The sequence below is a fragment of the Phasianus colchicus genome, chromosome Z (assembly GCF_987193195.1).
Source record: "Phasianus colchicus chromosome Z, bPhaCol1.hap1.1, whole genome shotgun sequence".
NCBI classification, from domain to species: Eukaryota; Metazoa; Chordata; class Aves; order Galliformes; family Phasianidae; genus Phasianus; species Phasianus colchicus.
Window position 1 is genome coordinate 32587361 of NC_143476.1, and position 22713 is coordinate 32610073.

The 22713-nt window shown below is 38.3% G+C and overlaps 1 protein-coding gene across 1 annotated transcript in view; it reads left to right on the plus strand.

Annotated features, from left to right (window-relative positions):
• EDIL3 (EGF like and discoidin domains 3) overlaps positions 1–21654 on the plus strand; it is a 270698-nt gene extending 249044 nt beyond the window's left edge. Inside the window, exons 10-11 of the mRNA XM_090131571.1 lie at positions 2876–3031; positions 17775–21654. Coding sequence (XP_089987697.1) covers positions 2876–3031; positions 17775–17924 — 306 coding nt within the window. The 3' untranslated portion in view covers positions 17925–21654. The remainder of the gene's footprint in view (positions 1–2875; positions 3032–17774) is intronic.
• Positions 21655–22713: the final 1059 nt, after the last annotated feature.

A 22713-nucleotide genomic window follows, 5' to 3' on the forward strand; every position in this document is an offset into this window, starting at 1 on the left:
CACTAACTGAATAAATGTATTCTGCATCCTGATGGGAAGTTATGACTTTCTGTTAAGGTATTTTAATGTGGATGTTTTGCTTAGAAATTGGAGTAAGTTCTTCTCACCTTTTCGTTCCTAATTACTAATTAGTAGGAAGGATGAAAAGCAAGACTGTTTTAACTCTTTGCAAAAGGTAATAAAGCAACAGAAAAAAGTTAAAACTACCCCTTACTTCATGAAGGTTTCTTACCAGCTTATGAAGAAATAATTAAATGTGATACTAAAGTAAGAAAAAAGAGAATAGTACATCCTTTTCTTTCTCTCCACCCCCAGCAATTTATATTATTTGTATTGTCAAAACCTACACTTAGAACAGATCCTGTCTATTAAACCTTACTTTTTTCTCTTTTTTTTTCATAAAATTAACATGCACAAGCACGCACACACAGAAACATGTCTATGTATGCTGTGTAAGTCTTTCATAAGAAGACTGAACATGTACCAAATTACCTTCCAGATTCCCACATCATTTTTCTGAACAAGACTGCAAGGCCACTGGATATGTCCCATAAGCGCAAAACAATTGTTGCCAGCACATTTTTATTAACCCTGGATCTGGGTAATAATAAAGATATATTGTGATTTCACCTTTGAAATTCCCTGAATCTTAATAGGACGTTTTCTTGCTGCTGTGAATTTCAATGAAAAATACTCTGAACATCATGGCCATGTTAAATATTTGTGAAATCCTTTTAGATTACTTTTGACATTTTAAAAATAGCCAAGTGTTTTTATGGAAATATCTTTTCAAGTTAGCAGGAGAAAGATTAACTTTTAGTGTAAGAAACATTCACCACATAGAAGAGGTTATGCTTGGAAAATGTTAATGTAAAAATTATTTATAAACAGAATTTAAAGTTGATTCAGAAATGTTTAGTTCAAACACTGCCCAGAAGTGTGGCTCAGTTAATGATTCTTTACCAGATCACCCTTTCTGAAATGCAGATCCAATCATCTGGGCTCCGAAAAAATATTTGGAATTTAGGTCTGGAGACTCAGAGTTTATTAATTCATTAAAAAAATCTAACTAGCAATGCCTGATTCCTAGCAGTCCACTCAGGTTGTGGAAGCCAGTCTCCTGCACTTTCTACGGAAGAAATAAGTTGTTTCAAGCAGTCTATGAGAGCTGCTCTTGGTTCAGTCCTTCCTCTTTCCACTGAACAAACAGAAAATGAAAAGAGTTTCTCCCTGCAGGGGTACTTCCCTCAGGTTCCAGGGTGCTCCTCTGAGCAATATTGCTTCTGTTGGATGAGAATAAATCCTTTTCTTCTGATAGAACCAAAATTCTAAGATCATCTGTGGACAATGCCATTTTCCATTTGCTGTAATGGTATCTCAGTACTAAAACTTCTATTTTTTTCCTCTTCTGGAAAGGATTCATTATTTGCTACTTGTCATCAGATATTGGGGCAGATGTATGCAGTCTTCCTTGTTTGGTTGCTCCTAACCAAATTTTTTCTCTTCATTTCTTAAAAACATGTCCTTACACATTTCTGTATTTTCATCTTTATGGGATCCAAACTGTAGTGCCCAGCCTGTAAAAGCACTCACCTGGGTTTGATGACTTCTGATGCTCATTTATTTTTTCTCCTTTTCTCATTATTAATTTCTTATGCTTTCACAGATGTTCTTCTCCCTTGACCTACATTTCCATTCAAAATCTGGCCTCTTCAGATGACCTCAGCTTCAAAAAATTGCAATCCTGGGTTTTCAGCATTTTATCAGTCAGAGATTCTTTATTCCATCACCTTCTTCTTCAGTTCTATTTTTTTGTTATTGCAAAAACATATTCCTCATCTTCTTATAGAGTTGAGCACTTCTCTCATTTTTACCAGGATACTTTTACTATTACTCTTACTTGATTTAGCAAACAATATCAAAAATGCCAGCTGTTTCACAGCTATTTATTGTCTGAAATAAATCTACTTTTGTTGTGGTGTTGTTCTTGGTTTTGGTTTTGTTTTGTTTCTTTTTTTTTTCCAGTTTAATGCTTACTGGAGGACACAGAATCAAATGCTTTCACATTTCCAGAAAATGTCAGTTCAAATAGAGACTGCAGTTGCTCCATTCTTCCTCTAAAAATGTGTTATTAGGTCAATTTACTTCTGTTATTGTATTCTGTTCTTTGATTACTTTAAGCCAAGCCTTTTGGCCCAGATCTGTTATATTCAGTGTTGAATTCTGGTTCCACAAAGCTGATCACAAATGTGCTGACCATGTGAAAGCCACTTGAAAGATTTTATTAGGCATTAAGAGTACTGCCTTGCATTTTTTAAATCTTTAGCTAAGATTATAAAATGAATAGCTCCAAAAGGTTAGTGAATGAAAAAGCTAGAGTTTTAGAGGTAGAAAAAAGACATAAAGGTCTTAAAGTGAGTGAAAGAGTTCAATAGGAAAAGTGTGATAGAAAATGTTCTAAAAGACTCAATAAAGCACAGTCTCTCTCACTGCAGAGGAGATGGAATGGAGATGGAGAATCAACATGTGACATACTCTATTCAGATTATTAGGAGCACATGGGAGTGCTTTTTGGGCTGCAGATGGTTTGCAAGGAGGACTGCTGTTTTGCTGGGAAGGTGGGCAGCACAATAAAAAATGGTGTGAGATCAGTCCTGGTATACCATAAGGGGGTAAAAGTGATGATTAATGTACAAGAAAAAGGTGAATTAACCAATTATCCAATGGTAATTGACCACTACATGGAACTGGAACATGCGGAAGTTGCAAACTGTGGCAGTGTATCAGCTCCTTTTGATTTTGTGTGGTGTGAAGTCAGACTGCATGCAGAAACTGTTCTAATTACATTTGTTCTCCTGTGTTGTGTTTTGTTTAGGTTGACCTACTTGTTCCTACAAAAGTCACTGGCATAATTACTCAAGGAGCTAAGGATTTTGGACACGTTCAGTTTGTGGGATCCTACAAGCTTGCCTACAGTAACGATGGGGAACACTGGGTCATATACCAGGATGAAAAACAAAAGAAGGATAAGGTAAAACAAAGAGAAAACTGAAATTTCAGTTGCACATAGAGAAGACTATAACTGTGGTAATTCCAGTGCAAGGAGCTGGTAGCCTATTGTATGCTGCTTGTTTTATAGGGTTCCTATGCATAGGGTCCCACAGATAAAAGTGAAGGGGAATAGAAAAGAGCAATATAAAACAATGACATTCACAGGGCAGTGATATCATACCTATCCGTGCAGTGCACCTAATTTAATGTTGTTAAATATGGGACATAAAACTTTACAGTTCTTTCTTTATTGGTATTATTTCTTCCTTTAACTCAAGAGAAGAAAGTATATAAATAGTAGTTTATTTGTATATTTCAAATCATGTCTCTACATATTTTGTAAGTATTCACTGTTTTCTGTAATTTTCTGTAAAGCACATCTTTAATTTACCTCATTACCTAGCCATTTTTAATTCTTCTTTTTTTTTTTTTTAATGGAGATTATTCACTCCAGGGTTTTGAATACCCAATGGAAAGATTATTTTTATTACACTATTATGAGAACACAAAACATAAAAAGTTTCAGAACTTCCCTAGGAAATGTTTAATGGAGGGTGTAAAGAAAGTGTAGATTTAATGATTGATTTACCTAGAAGCAGTTAACTTGTTATTTAGGGTATTATTCATTGTATATTTCCTTTATACTGCATAACATTTTTATACCACAAAGACCTGAGTGCATATGCATTGCTTAAGAGAAACATGAAGAATGCTGGCAAAATGTGAATTATTTATTAAATATCTTAGTGGAATTATGTCTGATGGGATTGAAAGTTATAATACTAAAAATATCAGATGGGGCTGATACGCCTGACGTGTATGTCCCACATCTGGTGGTTTTAGCATCTGTATTCAGGGTAGTAAATGTTCCCACTTTCACAGTAAGGCCCCCTTATGGTGTCCAAGCCTGGGGCCTCAGCACAGGGATGATACAGAGCTGTTGGAGCAGATCCAGAGAAGAGCCACACAGATGATGACAGTGTTGGAGAGCTTGTTCTGTGAAGAAAGGTTGAGGAAGCTGGGATTGTTCATCCAGGAGAAGGCTCCAAAGGGACTTCCAGCACTTGAAGAGAGCTTATAAGCAGGAGGAGCCTGATGGGTTTTTTTTTACACAGTTTGATCATGATAAAACAAGGGGAATGGCTTAAAACTAAACCAGGAAAGGTTAGGTTTGATGTTAAGAAGAAATTTTTTATTCAGAGGGTGGCAAGGCCATGGCTCAGCTGCCCAGAAAAGCTGTGGATGCCCCATCCCTGGAGGCACCCAGGGCCAGGTTGGATGGGGCTCTGTTGTAACTTGATCTAGTGGGTGGCAACCCCTGTCCACAGCAGGCAGTTAGAACTAGATTATCTTTAATGTCCAGTGCAAGCTAAACCATTCTGTGATCTGATTCTGTGAAATGAATGCTCATTTAATAGTGGAAGATATGCTACATCATTGGATTAAATATGTGCATAACTGCATATCTATGCATAGAAATGTTATACTTGTAAGAAGATTGTTACCAAAAGATGACACTGTCAACTCAAAGAGCCAAGTCACATTTCACTGTTGTTCAGTCCTGCAAACGGATTTTTCCCTGTCAAATTCTAAATGTTTTTAAAGAGGTAAAACTGTTATTTTAGCCATCCACCTGAGAGGGTCCTGACACCCATGATTATGGAAGTGTCTAGTATAATTGGTTGTCATATAAAGATTGGAAAGAAACAACTCACCTTTTGAAGACATACTGTACATACATTCAACATAAATGACAGCTCGGCACTTCAGCACTTCCTACACATTCCATTTTAAATCCCTGGCATTTAAAAGTGGAAGAATCTACTGTGAAAGAAATACCTTCTCCAAGCCAAACTTCAGATAGCAAGCCATTGCATTCATTTTGTTGAAAAAGAAAACACACGTTCCAGTCTCCAGAGAGAAACACAGTAACAGTCACAAGGAAATCTAGAAGAAAATGAATTCTCACTTAACAGCGCTGTTCCAGACTAGACTTGTTTATAACATTTGCCAAGGCAATTAAATTCTTTTCACTTTCATCATCAGGTGGATTGCTAATTGCTATATGTACAGTCCTCTAGGAACAATGGAAAACTCTTAATCATTGTCTTATTAAAACATTTCCCACCCCGTATTAGTTTACATCCCAGAAAATAAAATAGATGCATCTTACTCTTTAAGAAATGAAGAGCAAATAAAGGCAGAATATGATCAAATACACTTAGCTCAAAATTAGAAATTATATCTTCTGAATTTATACAAAATAAACAAGATCAGTAGGCAAGACTGTAGACTTCAGTCTTAAGATCCAGAAACATTAAACAAAAGCATTCTCACTATTTTAAATTTCTTCTAGATAGAAAAAGTTACCCAGAGTCTGACATTTGAAAAATGCTAGCTGTCGCTCAATGAGCTTGGCATAACCTCATGGGAGGTAGGACTGGAAAAGATCTCAACTGATCAGGCAGTACCTCTTGACCTATGAAGGGACTACTCTCCTACCCATCACTTTGAGGTCTTCTGCATAGAAAATGGGATTCAGCAAACCCAGAGGCCCTGATTGCCGTCTTAGGAGTAGGTGCAAATAGTTCTTCATTATTTGAATGAAGGTTAAAAACAGCTAGTTTAAAAAGTGAAAGTAGTAATTAAATTCCTTCACGTTATCAAAGATACAATGCTTATACTGTAAACCATTCTTCTAATAAGTTCATAGAAGTAGTTGGTGATGAAAATTGTGCAATATAAGCAGTCTACCCCAAGGCTTAAATATCCATAGAGGTAGAAAGGTGTTTTTTTTTCTCTTACTGCAATAATACTGTGTTGTCCTCAGTTTGTTTTTGTTGATGCATGCTAACAATTCCTCTCAGCTTATTGTGGGGAAAAATAATCTTCATTCCTTTAGTCTTTCAGCCTTTCCTAATACAGTCTGTTTTTTGAGCATCAGATCATTCTTTTGAATCCTGCTTGGACCACCTCTTCCAGAAGCTGATTTCCCAAACTTGTAATATTTCAGCTGATATTCACTAATATTGAGCAGAAATATTATGTGATACATTTTACAGGAGATAGTCTTGTTATAATCCCCATACTTTTTTTTTTTTCCTTTTCTTGGAACAGTGCATTGTTATTCCCTCAGATATATTTACAATCCACGTTAATTTGTGTAATCTTTAGCACAGAATTACTGCAAGCTCCAATATTCTCCACATTCTGACACTGGTCATGAATTTCTAAGGTTTGGCTTTGTACATACCATTATTAAATTGCAGCATGCAATTCTCCAATTTGCATTTCTCCAATTTGTCAAAACCATTCTAAATTTTGATTCCACTTTCCAAGATGGGAAAATGTTCTGCATTTTTAACAAGCTAATAAATTTCCATCATCTATTTCATTACTGAGAACATATAAATTATCTTCATCTCAAGGCATACAACATCACTCAGTAAAAACTTCTAGTTTTACATACAGCCCTTTGTTGTCACTCCAGCCCAGAATGCCTTAGTGCAGTGTGCTATCATGGGGTTTGCCCACAGTCTGTGTAAAACAGTAGTACTGGGTATTCTCTGATCCACTCCTTTGTCCATAATTTGCAGCGGAGTGGCACAAAAATGCAAATGAAAAATGAAAACGACCAAATAAAAAGCAATTCCACAGAAAGCATAAGAGAAACAGCATCATTTGTCCTACCTAGTAGTTGTATCCTTGCGCAAAAGCCACAACAATTTCCTTTGCTCTTGTAAAGATTTGAGGTTTGGCTCAAAAGGGAAGAACATTTTAGAAGATATTATGTTTACACAGCAAAGAGAAACTCTCTTTGAAAGATTTCTTCTGTCCCCTGAAGATACAGAAAGGAGATAGAAAATAAATACTAGCAACTATCAACAGCAACAAGCATAAATTATTCATAATTTACCCTAATTCATTCTTTTTATTGTGTGAAATGTTTTTTTAAGAGAAAAAAAGAACAAATAGATTTCTGATTACCTCCACAGGTGGATTACTCATCCTGGTAATCTTTGTCCAATAATTTAAGGGAAAGACAGTTCCAAAATCTCTAAGGGAAAGGAAGAGAGTATGAAAGAAAAATAACTTGTTTTAAAGTCCTAAGAAGTGTGTCATTTTATGATGCCAAGTGCAGAAATTACAGACTTGTTTCTGACTGTAGTAAGGATTTATGGATGAATGTTGTGACTTTCGAACACATAGAAATAGGAACTGAGAGGTTAATCCTAAACTATCCACTGTTGGGCAGTTTACAGGATGAATCCTAACATATCAGTCAGTCTTAATGAATTCCTAAAGCTATTCCCTTCTCCTCTTTTTCCACATAATGTGTGAAATTAGCTTACAGAGAGGGGAAAAAAAAATACTATTATCTTGTATTCAAAATGCACTATCTGCACCCTGCATCTTTGATAAATCTGCAACACATAAATTAGTTGTTTCAAACAGAAGAAAATGTGGTATTCAGGTTTTTTTTGCACAGTTCCTACTGGAAATAATGTTCCAAGAACAGGCGCCTGCAGCTCCTGATTGGCTTCTGCTTTTTCAGCTGCTTTCATCTGAGTTCACAGCTGTGCTAAGCTTCTATGAAGGCAGAGTAAAAGGTACTGGGAAAAAAAGCTAACGGGAAAAAAAAATGTTTCTTCAAGTAATGATGCTTTTCTCATTCATTTTAAATAGATTGAATCAGATCCATGAAAAAATAAGAATACTTTTCCTGTTCTCTTCAAGATACAAAGAAAAATTTACATTGCTGGTTGGCAAGTAGGAAGAAACTACATTTTAGAAAAAGGACCATATCCAATAGCTATCTTGTTTTTCTCAACTAGAGGTCAGTAGCTCACTGTGCCTCCAACGCTAAGGAGATCTAAACCAAATTTGACCTTTTTTTAATAACATTCCAAATGTGATTTATAAATTACATGGCATGCTGTAGGTAGCTCAAGGCCAACTGTGATGTCAAATGGTATTTTACAGGCTGATTTCTGAAATGAAAGAACATAAGAAAGTAACCTAAGGGACAATATGCAAGCTGCATATTGTCAACTATTATTAGCTAAGAGACATGCAATTAACTGCAGGTAGACAGTATCTCCTGTGCAAATGGTCACTGGATTTCTGGACAAATTGAAGAACTAGTTATAAGCTTTGTGCTTTGTATATCTAGTTAATTGCCATAGCAACAGAAAGCAGAAACATACGTTTAAATGAAAAGTTAGATGGAAAATCTTTCTGCTAGATATTGCTAATGTTTTATCTTTCTGGTGTTTAATTATAATAATACCCGATTTACACTGATAGATCCAGTTCATACATATAATTCACATCACTGTCATATTTAAACATCATTTTTTCTATTATTGTTTAAACGATTGCTGCAATAGGGAAATCAGGAAATACTAATAGAGCCTTTATGTCCCCTTGAAGGACGCTGAAGGAACTGGGAGTAATAGTAGGACACAGTGCTTTTCTTGATTCCAGTTGGTGACTGGACATGGGAAGAAGGAGGGGAATGTATCAGTTAAATGAATGGCTGCATGAATGATGTCACACACAAGTTTTGGAGTTCTGTGATCTTGGATGCATCTTCAAGGTCAGTAGCCTTGATGAAGTGCCTCTACACCAGAGCATGGAGTCTGGGAAATAAACAGAAAATGGAAGCCATGGTGCAATTAGAAAACTATGACTTAATTCCTATCACAGAAACATCGTGGGATGAATCGTACAACTGGAATTCTACAGTCAAATGCTAAAAGATTTTTAGAAGGGATAGGCGGTGCAGGAGGGACATGGCCCTCTAAGTTAAGAAGTAGATAGACTGTGAAGAATTGCCTCTGAGAAAAGTCCATGGTCATATGGATTAAAATTAGGAACCATATCACTGAAGGTCATCCAGTGGTTGGAGTCTATGACAGTCTGTCTGATCAAGAGTAGCCTATTGATGAAGCCTTCTTGCTTCAGTTCCAAGAATTATCATGTTCACAGGCACTCATTCTGGTGGGGGATTTCTAACACTTGGATATCTGCTTGGAAAGCAACATGGCAGGCTGGAAACAATCCAGGAGACTCCTGGAGTCTGCTGAAGATGACTTACTAGTCCAGGTATTGGATGAAACAAGCAAAAGTGAAGCTTTATTGGACCTGGTGCTCTTCTGGGTTGTAACAACAATGCTCTGGTTGTGTTTGTGATCTCAAGTAATATGGACCTGGCAAAAAGCAAAGTCAGGACACTGAACTTCAGGCTGTGTAAGGAGTTATTGGATGAGATCTCCTGGGAGACTGTCCTTAGGAACAAAGACCACAACAGAGCTGGCAGCTCTTCAGGGACACTTTTCTGAGAGCACAAGAACTCTCCATCCCCAGCATAAGAAATCAAGCAGAAGAGGTAGGAAACTAACATGGCTGAGCAAGGACTTTCTAGTCAGATCGAGGGATAAGACAGAAATGCACAGGCAGCAGAAGCAGAGAACTGTAGCCTGGGAAGAATAGAGGAATGCCATCTGGACTCACAAGGATGGGATCAGAAATGGCAAGGCACAAATGGAATTAAACTCTGAGAGATGTGAAAAATAATAAAAAGGACTTCTACTAATACAAAAAGGAAAGGTGAAGAAGACTGTACCTCCATAATAAATATGAAGGGCGAAATGGCAACAGTGGACTTGGAGAAGGTTCAAGTACTCAGCAAGTTCTTTGCCTGAGTCTTCCCTGGCAGTCAGGCTTCTCGTGTCTCTCAGTTCTCAAAACCTCCAGGTGGGCTCTGGGGGAGCAAAGTCCCTCCAACTGTAAGTAAACATCAAGTTCAAGAGCGTCTGATAAGACTGATTATACACAATTCTGTGGGGCCAGATGTCATGCATCCCAGTGTCTTGAAGGAACTGGCTGATGTAGGTGTTGAGCCACTCTCCAAAAAGATGTGGCTGTTAATTGAAGTCTTAAATATCACTCCCGTTTTTAAGAAAGAGTGAAAGGAAGACCTGGGGAACTGTAGGCCAGTAAGTCTCACCTCTGTGCCTGGGAAGATAATGGAATGGATCCTCTGGCAGTTCCATTAAGGCATATGCAAGACAAGGACTGACAACCAGTATGGCTTCTCCAAGGGAGAATTGTGTCTGACAATCTAGTGGCCTTCTATGATGGAGTGATGGCATCAGTACAAAAAGGAAGGGCAACTGATGTCATCTACCAGAATTTCTTCAGGATCTTTGATATGCTTTCATATCATATTCTTGGATCTAAATTGGAAAGATATGAACTTGAAGAATGGATAAGGAATTGGTTGGATAGCTGCAGCTAGAGGATTGTGGTCAGTGATGCCCAGCTGGAGGCCGCTGACAAGGGGTATCCGTCAGAGGTTCGTCTTCGGACCGGTGTTCTTTAGAATCTTTATCAGTGACCTAGATAGTGGGGTTGAGCGTACCCTGAGCAAGCTTGCTGATGGCATTGAGCTGAATGGTGGATATAATGGAAGAAATGCAATTCAAAAAGAGATCAGGACAAGCTTGAAAAGTGGGCCATCGATAACTTAATGACATCAGCAAGGCCAAGTGCAAGGCACAAGGCTTAGGGCAATCCCTGTGTACTAACTGGGAGAAGCACTCCTTGAGAGCAAACCTGTGGAGAAGGATTTGGTGGATAAAAGTTAGATGTGATCCAGCAGTGTGCACCTGCAGCCAAGGAGGCCAACAGTATCCTGGGCAACATCAGAAGAGTGGTGGCAGCAGGATGAGGGAGGAGATTGTTCCCCCTCTGCCCTCATGAGGTCCCACCTGGAGTACAGTATCCAGGCCTGGGGCCACCAGTACAAAAACATTGTGGAGCTGTTGGAGTGAATTCCAGAGGAGGCTACAGAGAGGATCAGATAGCTGGAATGCCTCACCTAGGAAGAAAGATTGAGGGAGCTGTCTGGAGAAGAGAAGGTTCCAGGGAAAACTGACAGCCTCACAGTGTTTAAAGGGAGCTTATAAACAGGAGAGAGACTGACTTTTTACATGGGCTGATAGTGATAAGACCCGAGGAAATGGTTTTAGACTAAAGGAGGAGATGTAGAATTAGGTGTTCAGAGTAAATTCCTTCCTCACAGGGTGGTGAGGCACTGGCATAGGCTGTCCAGAGTTATGAATGCCCCATCCCTGGAGATGTTTAAGGCCAGGCTGGGTGGGGCCCTGGCAGCCTCATCTAGTGAGTGGTGTCCCTTCCCATGGCAGCAGGATTGCAACTAGATGATCCTTAAGGTCCCCTCCAATACAACCTTTCTGTTATTCTAAGATAATATGATGATTATTATTTAGCATTCCTTCTTAAAACAATATTTTAACCTTATGCTAACTTTTTAAAATTTCACTGTAAAAAGTCTGTATTTTACTTGAAATTTTTTCATCAGGCAGTTAGATTTCATTGGTCTTTGTCTGATCTGTAAAAGGAGAGCAGAAATTTTATTTACAACATAGGATCTGCACTTCATTTTTTTCTGTGTGGTGTGGGTAGTGTGTTGTGCTTTCCTGCTATTTTGCCTGAAGGAACTTGACTGATGATAAGGCTTGCACAAACCAAAACAGCCCTGTTGAGTATAAACAACATACATCAATATATTGACCCTGTGTAACATCAGGGCAAAGTTGCAACACTGTATCTTGCCTCCCAGGGTCCCACTGCTTGTTTGTTTAAGTTTTTCAAGCCCTCAACCTAGATTCTCCACTGATTTAAATTACAGGTGGTTCCTATTGCCCTCAGCTGAGCTAAAGTGAATTTCTGTAAACATTTCTGAAGGGCAGTTGTTCTTCAGAATATTTCTTTTCTTGCTTTGCTTTGAACTTTCTGTCATAAACCACTTACAAACTATGTGCAGTGGAGTAAATTCCCATTTCAGGGACATGAGGAGATATCTCAAGTAGAAAAATAGCGAGAATGTGTTAATGCACTTTACAAATTTAGAAGCTTTACATGCTTGGTATCTATTCAGAATTTGAGGAAATAATAAATATCACACTATACATCATTTTATTCATAGAAACATAGAGTCATGGAATTATTTGAGTTGTAAGAGGCCCTTAAAGGCCATCTTGTTGAACTCCCCTGCAGTGAACAGGGATACCACTCACTAGATCATGCTGCTCAGGGCCCTGTCCAGCCTGACCTTGAATGTCTCTAGGGACAGTACATACACCATCTTTCTGGGCTGCCTGTGCCACTGTCTCACCATCCTTACTTATCTTTATATCCACTCTAAAGATTCCCTCTTTTAGTTTGAAACCACTTCCCCTTGTCCTGTCATAATTCTTGATAAAGAAGGATGTCCCCTTCTTTCTTAAAACCCAAGGTCTCTATAAGGTATTCTCAGAGCATTCCCAACTCTCTCAGCCTGTCCTCTCAGGGGAGATGTTCCATCCCTTGGATTATTTTGGAGGCACATATCTGGACATACTTCAGCAGGTCAGTGTCTCTTCTGTACTGAGGACTTCACATCTGAATGCAGTACTCCAAGTGAGATCTAAGAAATGCTGAGTAGGAGGACAGGATCACCTCCTTCATTCTGCTGATCATGCTTCTTTCGTTACAGCCCAGGCACAGTTGGCTTGCTGGGTTTTGAGGGCACACTGCTGGCTCATGACCAGCTTGCAATCCACCAGTTACCCCCACATCCTTTTCAGCAGCACTATGCTCTATCTGTACATTGCCATGCTTGTACTGATAGTGGGGGTTGCCACAACCCAGGTAAAAGACCTCACACTTGTCTTTGTTGAACCTCATGAGGTTCATGTGGGCCCGCTTCTCAGCCTGTCTAGGTTTCTCTGGATGGCATCCTGTCCTCTTGGTGTGTTGACCATACTACACAGCATGGTGTCATGACAAATTTGCTGACAGTGTCAGTATCATTGATGAAGATATTAAAATGTGTTAGTCCCAGCACTGACCCCTGAGGCACACCATTTGTCACTGATCTCCACCTGGACATTGAGACATTGACTGCCATTATAAAAAAGCCACTAGGTTGGTCAGGTAGAAGTTGCCCCTTGTGAAGCTATGATGTTGGTTGTCTGGGATCACCTCCTTGTCTTCCATGGGCTTTAGCATAGCTTCCAGCAGGATCTGGCCTATCATCTTCCCCAGCACAAAGGTGAGACTGGCAAAGAGACTTTCTGAATATCAACTGAAAAGGAAGAATGTCTTTTTTTTTTCTCCTACATCACTACATGAGCACAGGTGCATGAACATGTCTGTTTGAACACATATTCATTTATATTTAAAAAGCCTGCACAGTCTTTTATAGTGAAAAGCATCTTCCAGTTGTGAATTGTTCTAAAGTAAAACAATGCCTCTGAACAGCAGCTCTCTTTCTGCTAAGAAATCAGAACATCTTTCACCATCTTTGACCTAATGCCATTCACTTGTAACTTTGTAGCTCTTCATTGTGAAAAGAAATACTCCACCAAACTAGAACAAAAATTTTTAACACAAATTAAATGGATTGTTCAGATCTGCAAATTTCACTCTTGCTTGAAGAAGTATTTTTCAATGAATGACAATAAAGAAATAATATGTTTCTGAAAGAAGGGAATATGACTATCAAAAATATTTTTCATTCAGCTTTCTTTTATACTTGAAATGAATAGTTCCCCTTTATTTGTCATACTTATGAGATGTAATGCACTGAAGCAAAATCCAAATGGAAGCTAGATCTAATTACTCTTTTTAAATAGTCCGCCTTTAATATGATATTCAGGTTTGACGCTAGGAAATACTGCTTCTCCAAAAGAGTGGTCAGGCACTGGAATGGCTGCCCAGAGAGTTGGTGGAGTCACTAATCCTGAAGGTGTCCAAGGAACGTTTGGATGTTGTGTTGAGGGCCATGGTTAGTGAGAACTATTGGTGACAGGCTGATGATTGAACTGGATGATCTCATAGGTCTTTTCCAACTTCGGTGATTCGGTGATTCTGTGATTGTATGAGCAGGATTAACTTCTCCAAGATCCTGTTTGAAATACTCTGGACAAAAAATATGGTTAACGTTCAACAGACAGTATACAGACTTCATCATCTGAGACTTGGATGTTAAAGTCTCAGCTCTTTGCTATTATCCAAATAGCAGGAACCACTAATGCTAAGGCCAATGCAGACTTTCCATGTAATTTCAGTTTCTGTAAGAAATGAGATTCAGAAATATTCTCTGCAGAGAATCAGGCTCCCTGAATTTTCGTATATCTGAGGTATACATTGACACAATGCAACAAACAATTCTACTGCCCCCACCTGTTAAGTAGTCCTGTAGATGTGCCCTGAAACCTGCTTTTAATCTCCACATTTACAGCAAGCACTGGATATAATAAATTCAATTTTCCCAAGCTATTCTTCCTTAGATAGTTATTCTAAATTATCTTGCCATAAAACATACTACAGTTCTCTTTTTAAAATATGAATCAATTTACATTGGCATAATTTGGATATGTTGCTTAGGGCATAAAACGCTTAGTTCTAATGAAAAATCTCAGTGAGTATTTAAAGGCAAGACTACCAAATAGCTCGTTTGACACAGCTATAAGCAAGACTTGTTTATATTTCAGAAATCTTTTTTGGCAGAGAATAGCATTATGTATGTATTTTCTACAGTTGTGTTCTTTTTTTGCAAACTGGTCATAAATTATCATATATAAAAGCACACTATCATACATTTTCTACTTTTTTATTTTAAAAGCAGCTGTAAAATACTGAGATACAGAGGAGCTACATATGTATGTAGGGAATATGTACGTGTAAACTTGCTGAAGCTTCTGAGTGAAAGTTTTAGTAACTTACACCTTTTAAGTATGCAGCCCGACATAAAGAGATATTTCCAGTATAAAAATAAAAATAAACTAGAAGATCCATTTTTACATACACAGGTATACCTGGTAATTTAGGAGCTGCCCTGTTGTGTGACCTGCCTGTACCAGGGAGCAAGCATCCTCCAGCAGATGTCTTCCCAGTTTCCTGCACTCTTCTACCTGCTGTTCTATAGTCCTTGGCTATAGATCCTACCCCTAGCAGTTTATCTCACTTTACTAATATCTAAATATTGTGAGAAAGAGTACCACAGTTTAATTACACGGTGTGTGAAGCAGCATGACCATTAGGTGGCTCATTCATCTCATTCTATGGGGACAATGCAGTGTTGTCTGTGATTGATCTCCATGCCATTTATGATTTTATAGACATCTATCATACCTCCTCCTTTCTTCCAAGTTTCTTGACTTCATTAGTGAGCTTAAGCTGAGGTAAAATGAAGAATGAAAAATTCAGTAGTAAATTTTCTATCCCTGGCGTTTTTCAAGAAAAGAGTAGATGTGGCACTGTGGGACACGGTTTAATGGGCATGGTGGTGATGGGTTGATGGTTGAACTTGATGAGCTGTGTGGTCTTTTCCAACCTTAATGATTCTATGATTCTAAATTTGCCACTGGTCTACAGCAACACATCCAGTATAATTTGCTCATGAAATGTTATATTTCATGCCAGTCACATTTGGGGTAGTTTGCAAAGCTTCTCTTGTTATTTGATAAATCTGTTTTCCTAAAATCCTTGCTCTGATCTAGCAATTTTAATTTCCTGAGACTGTATCTTGAATTTTGAAGGATAGTAAATTTTTGCATAAAATTAGTATCTGAAACAGGTGAGTTTAATTTCAGGTAATAATGACTTTGTGTGTGAGTTTACATACACTTTTGTGGCTCTAGGAAAAATAGTATAATCCAACTCTTTCATCTGTATTTGTTCCTTAGTTTGATTCAGATATTTTCACTTTGCACAGATGCTTGTGGGTATGGATAGCGAGTAGATGGATTCTTCTGGTAAACAAAGACTTTTTTTGTTCTAAGTCTTAGTCAAAATGCTACTTCTGAGATGTCTTCCACAGGAAAAATGAAATAGAGAATAAAAGAATTTTCCTGTTGCTCTGCAGCAAGAATTGTTTGTGGCTCTGCATTGCTTATCGTCTGAATTGGTAAAAACAAACAAACAAAAAAAAATAACAACAACAAAAAAAAAAAAAAACAGATAAATTGCATGTGTGTGCAAGAAATCAAAGGGAAGAATCTTTTACTTTTAAGCTTTCCTTGCTGTGGATTGCACCTTGCTAATTTTAATGAGTTTGCTTTCTTTTATTGTATGCTGTATTGATACAAATGATACTCAAATTCAGATGAAATCTTAGCCAAGCTCTAGCTAATTTATGTAATCAAGACTAGACTATACTTGGACAACAAACAACTTTTCCTGACCAAAAAGCTTCTTTTTTTTTTTCCTAGAGTCACAGCACTGTGTTTCTGTGGCCAGTCTTTTTGAAATTTTATCTGTTTATCTTAACTGCTGGGAGCTTGAATGCTGAGATTCCAGGCAAGGAGGGAAATGTATCACCTATGAAAGTGCATCACTTGTGGAGCGTACATGTTTTCCTGAAAATGCCAAACTGATAGCACTTGAGAGAAGCTTAAAGACTAAAATAGTAGTCTAAATTCTCTTCTGAAAATTTAGTAGACTAAAATTCTCTTCTGAATTCAACCTCTGACATTTTTCCTAAGAACTTCAAAGAAGTTTTTCATTCTGTACTAATTCAGTCACATAAGCACTTGTTCTAGAGGATCATACTCCTTTTGTGCCTTATGCAAATGAAAATCAATCATTTGAAGTCAAAAAGACATCAAATAATGTTTTTGTAAATGAAAAGACATTTGAAGACATTGAAGATTACCCGTATAAACCGAAAATATCTCAGGAGGGTGATCTGACCATTTTGCTGAAAAAGAAATGCTGTGTCCTTTGAATTTGAATCACAGCTCTTAGGAGAAACAATTGGCATTGTTCTAACACGGATCAGAGTTTTGGAACTCACTGATATATTGACTAACACATGCCATTGGAAATAATGTATTTACATACCTTAGACTGTGTTAAGATATTTTTAATTGAATCACGAACTGCTTACCAATGCTATTAATGCTTATGGTAACATTTTTCAACAGAATATGATAGTGTCCCTTTTAGTCACTAACTTTATCACAACTTATGCAATGGCATCCAAGCAGCATTGGTGAGTAAGTATCCTTCTAATGCTACTTCATCCAAAACAGTAACAGAATCTCCTAGGATTAACTTGACATGATACAGATGCCAAGTAAAAAGGTAGTTAATTTTTAAAATGGTAATGGTGATTTGAACTGTGGGCTGAATCTGCACCTCACATCTTAGCCAGGTGTGCAGGTCCAGCACCCATACAGACCCTGAGTCACATGTGTAGGGTCCTTTCTCTGGCCCCAGGGTTTTTCTGGTTTTTCTGTCTCCTTTGGCTCTGCTTTGTGAAGTTTCAGGCTCTTCACTCACTTTGTCACTTCCTTTTGGATCCCATTAATGTCAGTTCTAGACGTTACTTTTCAATTTCAGGTATCTGATGTTTTAATAAGACATTACTCCCTTCTATCTGAGAAATAACACTGTGTAGACCTTCATTAAGGAGGAATGTCGTTTTGCTCTATGATTGGGCCAGTATTTGTCAGACGTCTCATAAAACACTAGTCCAAGAAGTACCAAGGTATGTAAAATAGCGTGTGTAAAAGAATAGTCCTCCTTGAACCCAGCAAGTGTCAGCCGTGAAGGAATATCTCTCTTGGAGCTTTCCTAACCCAGTCATTTCTCAGTGCTCATGCTTGGCTATCCAGGCACCAACCTTCTTGCTGCTTGCCTTCTAGGTTTTCCAGGGAAATTTTGACAATGACACTCACCGGAAGAACGTCATTGACCCTCCAATCTATGCCCGGCACATCCGCATTATCCCGTGGTCATGGTACGGCCGGATCACCCTGCGGTCAGAGCTGCTGGGCTGCACGGAGGAGGACTGAGGTGGGGTACTGCTGGGCATCGCAGCTCTCAGTACCCCTACCAGTCCCTTCGTAGAAGAAACTGTGCAAAGCCTGTAGGAAGCTGAGTGGGTTTTTCATGATCAAGTGCTCATTTTGTGGTAGGCCGCTAAATGTCTTTCGCAAGGAGGTCTAAGCCTGCCCTTTAAATGATCCAATCCGATTTTGTCCTTGAAATATGTTAGTGTTGTCCCTTTTGCTGTGGCATTATCTTTCTAGCTCTCCTTTAATTTGTTCACACTAGTTGAAATGTGTTAGGGAAAAACAGCAGCATCCTTTTTACAAGGGAAGAGAAAGAGCATGACAAAGCTCATTTGCAGCTTCAGTAACATTGGGCTGACAAGTTCTCCATAAATCATACTGTCATCTTACTTGCAAAAAGTGATACTGCAGCTTTTAGCAATAAGTTTACTTGGGGATGACTGCATTATAGTAATTGTGCCTATCAAACACTGTCAGTATTTATGACATATATTTTGGAAAATACTTTGTGGTACCGTAAAATACAGTACCTGTGATATTACTAGCTACCTTTCATTATTCTTATCTAATCAGCAGAGTCCATTCACCTAAAGGGTTTTCCTAGCTAGCCCCATGTTCCTTCTCAATTTTGCATGTTAGAGACATAACCTTCATCCTTTCTGTTCAGTATCACTGTTATTTTCTTTGAAACACCTGTTTGTATATGGAACAAAATTTGCTGTCAGTACATTATGAAGTTAATGACTTTGCCAAAGTATATTAATTCTGCTTGAATGGTGTTCTTGCAAGGAGGCTGAGGTGAGACAGGGGGGTACTTGTAGTTCCATGTTCTCAGTAAATGCAAAGGTAAAGGCACAGTGCAGTGCATAAACCCTGAACCCATTTCATGACTTACCCAGGAGTAAACTGCCCTAGATGGAGCTGTCCATCTTCTTCCTTCAGAAACCTCCTTCCTGCAAGGAGGCATGTGGTATGAAGGAATGAGGTGCCATGAAGCAAGTGGAAGGAATTACCTCCTTGCTGCTGGGCCTCTTGCTGGGCCTTTCTAATGGCACCAGTCATGTTCTTTCTCCCAAGCATGGAGGCAAGAGGTGTTGTAGGAGTTCACCAGATTTGGGCACTTGGTTCCCTCTTCTCCCAGCTGTGTCTTTGCTGAGTATGCCACTGAGTCACAAGGAGGCTGATCTTTGTCATGCTTCATCTACAGAAATGCTTCATAATATGCTATTTTAAGAAAGTATGGCCAGCTAGGGCCCTAGGACCCAGAAAAAAATTGAACAGTGATGGAATTTGAAAGATGCTAGAAGTACAGTTAGGCATTGGATGGTAGTGCAGATCCAATTAGGTGGAGGGGGAGGGTGCTGCTATGCCTTATAGGATCTAGAAACCAGACAGGCCGATGGACTTGGTGCATGAGGTAGCTGAGCAGCAAGAGTGAGATAAGGGGATGGGGAAGGACATTGCAGTCATGGCTCTGGTGTTTGTTTGCTGGGCAGTAACCTCAGCCCAGTGATGGAGATAATTATACCAACCTTGTGAAGCACTCTGAGCTTCCTAAGCACAAGGTGCTCCATGACAATGTAGCATCAGAATCTTTAAGACCTTGGGACAAGGAGTTAGGAGGTGTTATATTTGCTACCTGAAATAATGGCACATGGGATCACACTGTTAACTTCATAACATGCTGATGGCAAGATATAAATTAATTATACATATATATATACAGCTGCATGTTTTAGCAAATATCACTGAACTTACTTTCTGTCACCGTTGCTGAAGTATGAGCCTGAGTCCTGCTTCCCAGACAAATGCCCCATTGGCCCACAGTCTGCAAAGGGAAAAGTTTGCTTTGGAAACAAAACGGTTTGGATTTCAAAACCTGCATTTAATCACACATTCTCCACCACAGAGAAAATATATAATCCATTTAACTGTGAAAGACCCTAGATTAGCAGCCAGGAATTTTACTTGCAAGAATTGGGGATATATAGGTGGCGGTTTTCGGATAGCGTCACTTAAACTGTCACATTTTAACAAACAGAACACCCTGCCTCTATAAAATGACTTAATCCTTAAACTGTATTTATACAAGTATTTATTTTATAAGGCTTAGACATATAAAGACTTCTACAGGAAAGTCTTATAAAGGTGAAAGTATGTGTAAGAAATGTTGAAGTCCTGTGCAACACTGCTAAGTTCGTTCTTTATTTTTTACTTTGTGCTGCATAACAAAAGCCACTAGACTGTTAATGTCTTGTCTGTAACTGTGTTAACAGCATTCCTTAATGATGTATATATAAGGTGGTCTTCAAGCATAGTGAGTGATTTTAAAGAGAAAGTCAATCATGGGGATACGTAAAATTCTGGAGAAAAACTGTATTCTTAAGTTAACCACTGTCAATGTTTTGCACCTCAAGCTCTTCATTAAAAAACAAACACAAAAAAAATGTTTTTAAGGACACACAGTATTTAAAGAAGTCTGAAACCATTTTTCAGTTGTAAGATAGCAACTGAGTATTTACTTATAGATTGTAAGAATAGCCATCTATCTAATGGACTGTGTAACCTAAAAGTGGGAGGCATTTCTGCAAATTGGAGTCTCTAGTTCATCAAATATTTTTAGTTTTGTTTTGGAATATTCATTTTCAAGTGATTATTTTTGTCATGCTTTGCAACTTTTGGTATTGTATTCCATTGATAATTTGATTGTTAACCATTTATCTGCACATAAAAGTAATGTTGTTAGAATACCTAAAATAGTCACTTCATTTTGCATTAACTTGGAGTTTAGTAATTTCATTCTTTTCCTCTGTGTTAGCTTCCATGTGCCAGTAGCTTTCACAACCTGAAAACAAAGCTTTGTACTTTATAATAACATGCTCCAATAATTTATAAATAAATCATATAGGTGATGCCCCGACACTTTCAGCCAGCGTGCTGTGGCTTTATTACTGAAATTATTCCTTAGCTGCCAAAAACTTTCCTTAAATGATATTAAGCAGCCATAAAACCAAACTGTATTCCTACTGTTATTTCATACTGAAATAATTCTTGATACCAGATGTGGTCCGGTATTATGGTTTTTCCCTTTATTTTACTCTCCTCTCTTTGTGCATGAAAACCACTGACAGAAGGGACAAGTAATAAACAACTAACACAGCCATACTTTCCCAGTGAAAAAAGCAATTGGCATACCAAAAAGAGAAGCACATAAAGGATAAGTGGAAAAACACTTCGAAAGGATCCTTCGGTATTGTGACGGTGGCATTGAACAGGAGTGAAAGTACACTTTTAATTAAATTTCATTCTGAACCAGCTAAGTAGGCACTATTCTGCGGCTCCTCAGCATGCTATGTTTTTAGCCTGGGAAAACAAGCACTGGCACCAGGCTCAGTTTTATCTGCGTGAAGGGCTTATCATGCTACCTGGCTGTGGTCACCAGGTTGACTTTCTCTTTGGGAATGGCTGCATACAAATACATGTGTGTTTTGAAGACTAAGGATACTAAATTGGTGTATCTTTGCTATACAACAAATATGATCTATAATATTCAGTGCTGGCTTCTGATGTGTCAGTAAGTACAGAAGTGTCTTGGACACAAAGACCTTTGCAACCTTTCAAGCTGTGTGATATTCAAATGGTTTTGTATATACTTAAATCATGTAGGATGATGTAAAACCAGTATGACCTTGTCTAGTCTTCAAACTTAACAATAAAACTTTTGAAAAATGAGGCCATTTCTGAAGCGCTTTTATTGCAGTACCTTGAATGGATACAACTTATCTCAGCCAGACCTGCAGCAAATGCAGAGCAGAGATATGAGGTGGCATTTTCCTGGATTCCTTCGTGGGGTCTTTGTGGTAGGTAAGTTTGTTTCTGGCAAAATCAGCCCTGGTTCTACGCTCCCTTCAATGTGTTCCCTTTGTTCTTCCAGATAAAAAAAGCAAAGGTTTCAGTGAGGCTAAAAACATTTTTTATCTTAGTGCTGTCTGAATAAGCACCAGAAATATAAACAGACAATTTCATTTCCTTCAAGTCAGATTCTTTAGGATATGTATCAGTCCTTATCCTCTCTTCTCCACTCCTGCATAGGCAAATTAATTTCTGCAAAGATAAACAAGCTGCTATGAGACTTTCAACCAAGATTGCCTTGCAGGGCTGGTACTTGCTCACAATCACGCTTCTCCTTCACATCCTTGCTTTGCTGCCAGCCTGCCAGGGCAGAACTGCCCCTATTACAGATGTCCAACAGCAGCTCTGCTGCAGTGCCCAGGAAAGGCCCAAAACAGTCACGCCTGACAGACAAAGCAATGTTTGAATGGAAATGTTTTCAAAACTCAGGAAATTTAGTCTTTTTACTTTCTATGATGGGAGGTGGAAGTAGTGCACAGAAAAGCTATTCACTCCCAGTTTCAAACACTAAGACTTTTAGAATATTTTAAAAATAGGTAGAATGGTATATTTTAAAGATAGTGAGAGGTAGAGTGTCAGTGGTTTACTCCTTACTCTGCTAGCTTAAGTTCACAGATGTACATGCTTTTGTTGCAGTCCCATCTCATCTTCCATCCTTCAACCAAAAGTAGTCTCCATCTGTGAGTATGCACTGACAGTAGTTACTCTGTCTGCCAAATGTGCAATCTGAACACTTAACAGTGTAATATATTTCAACAATAAACTCCCAGAAATGATGTTCTGAATTTCTTCTGATTGCATATCTCTACCAGTCTTAAAAAGGAGAAGAATATAATGTTGCACATAAAGAGAGAGTATCTTCTAGTGAATGGTGGCT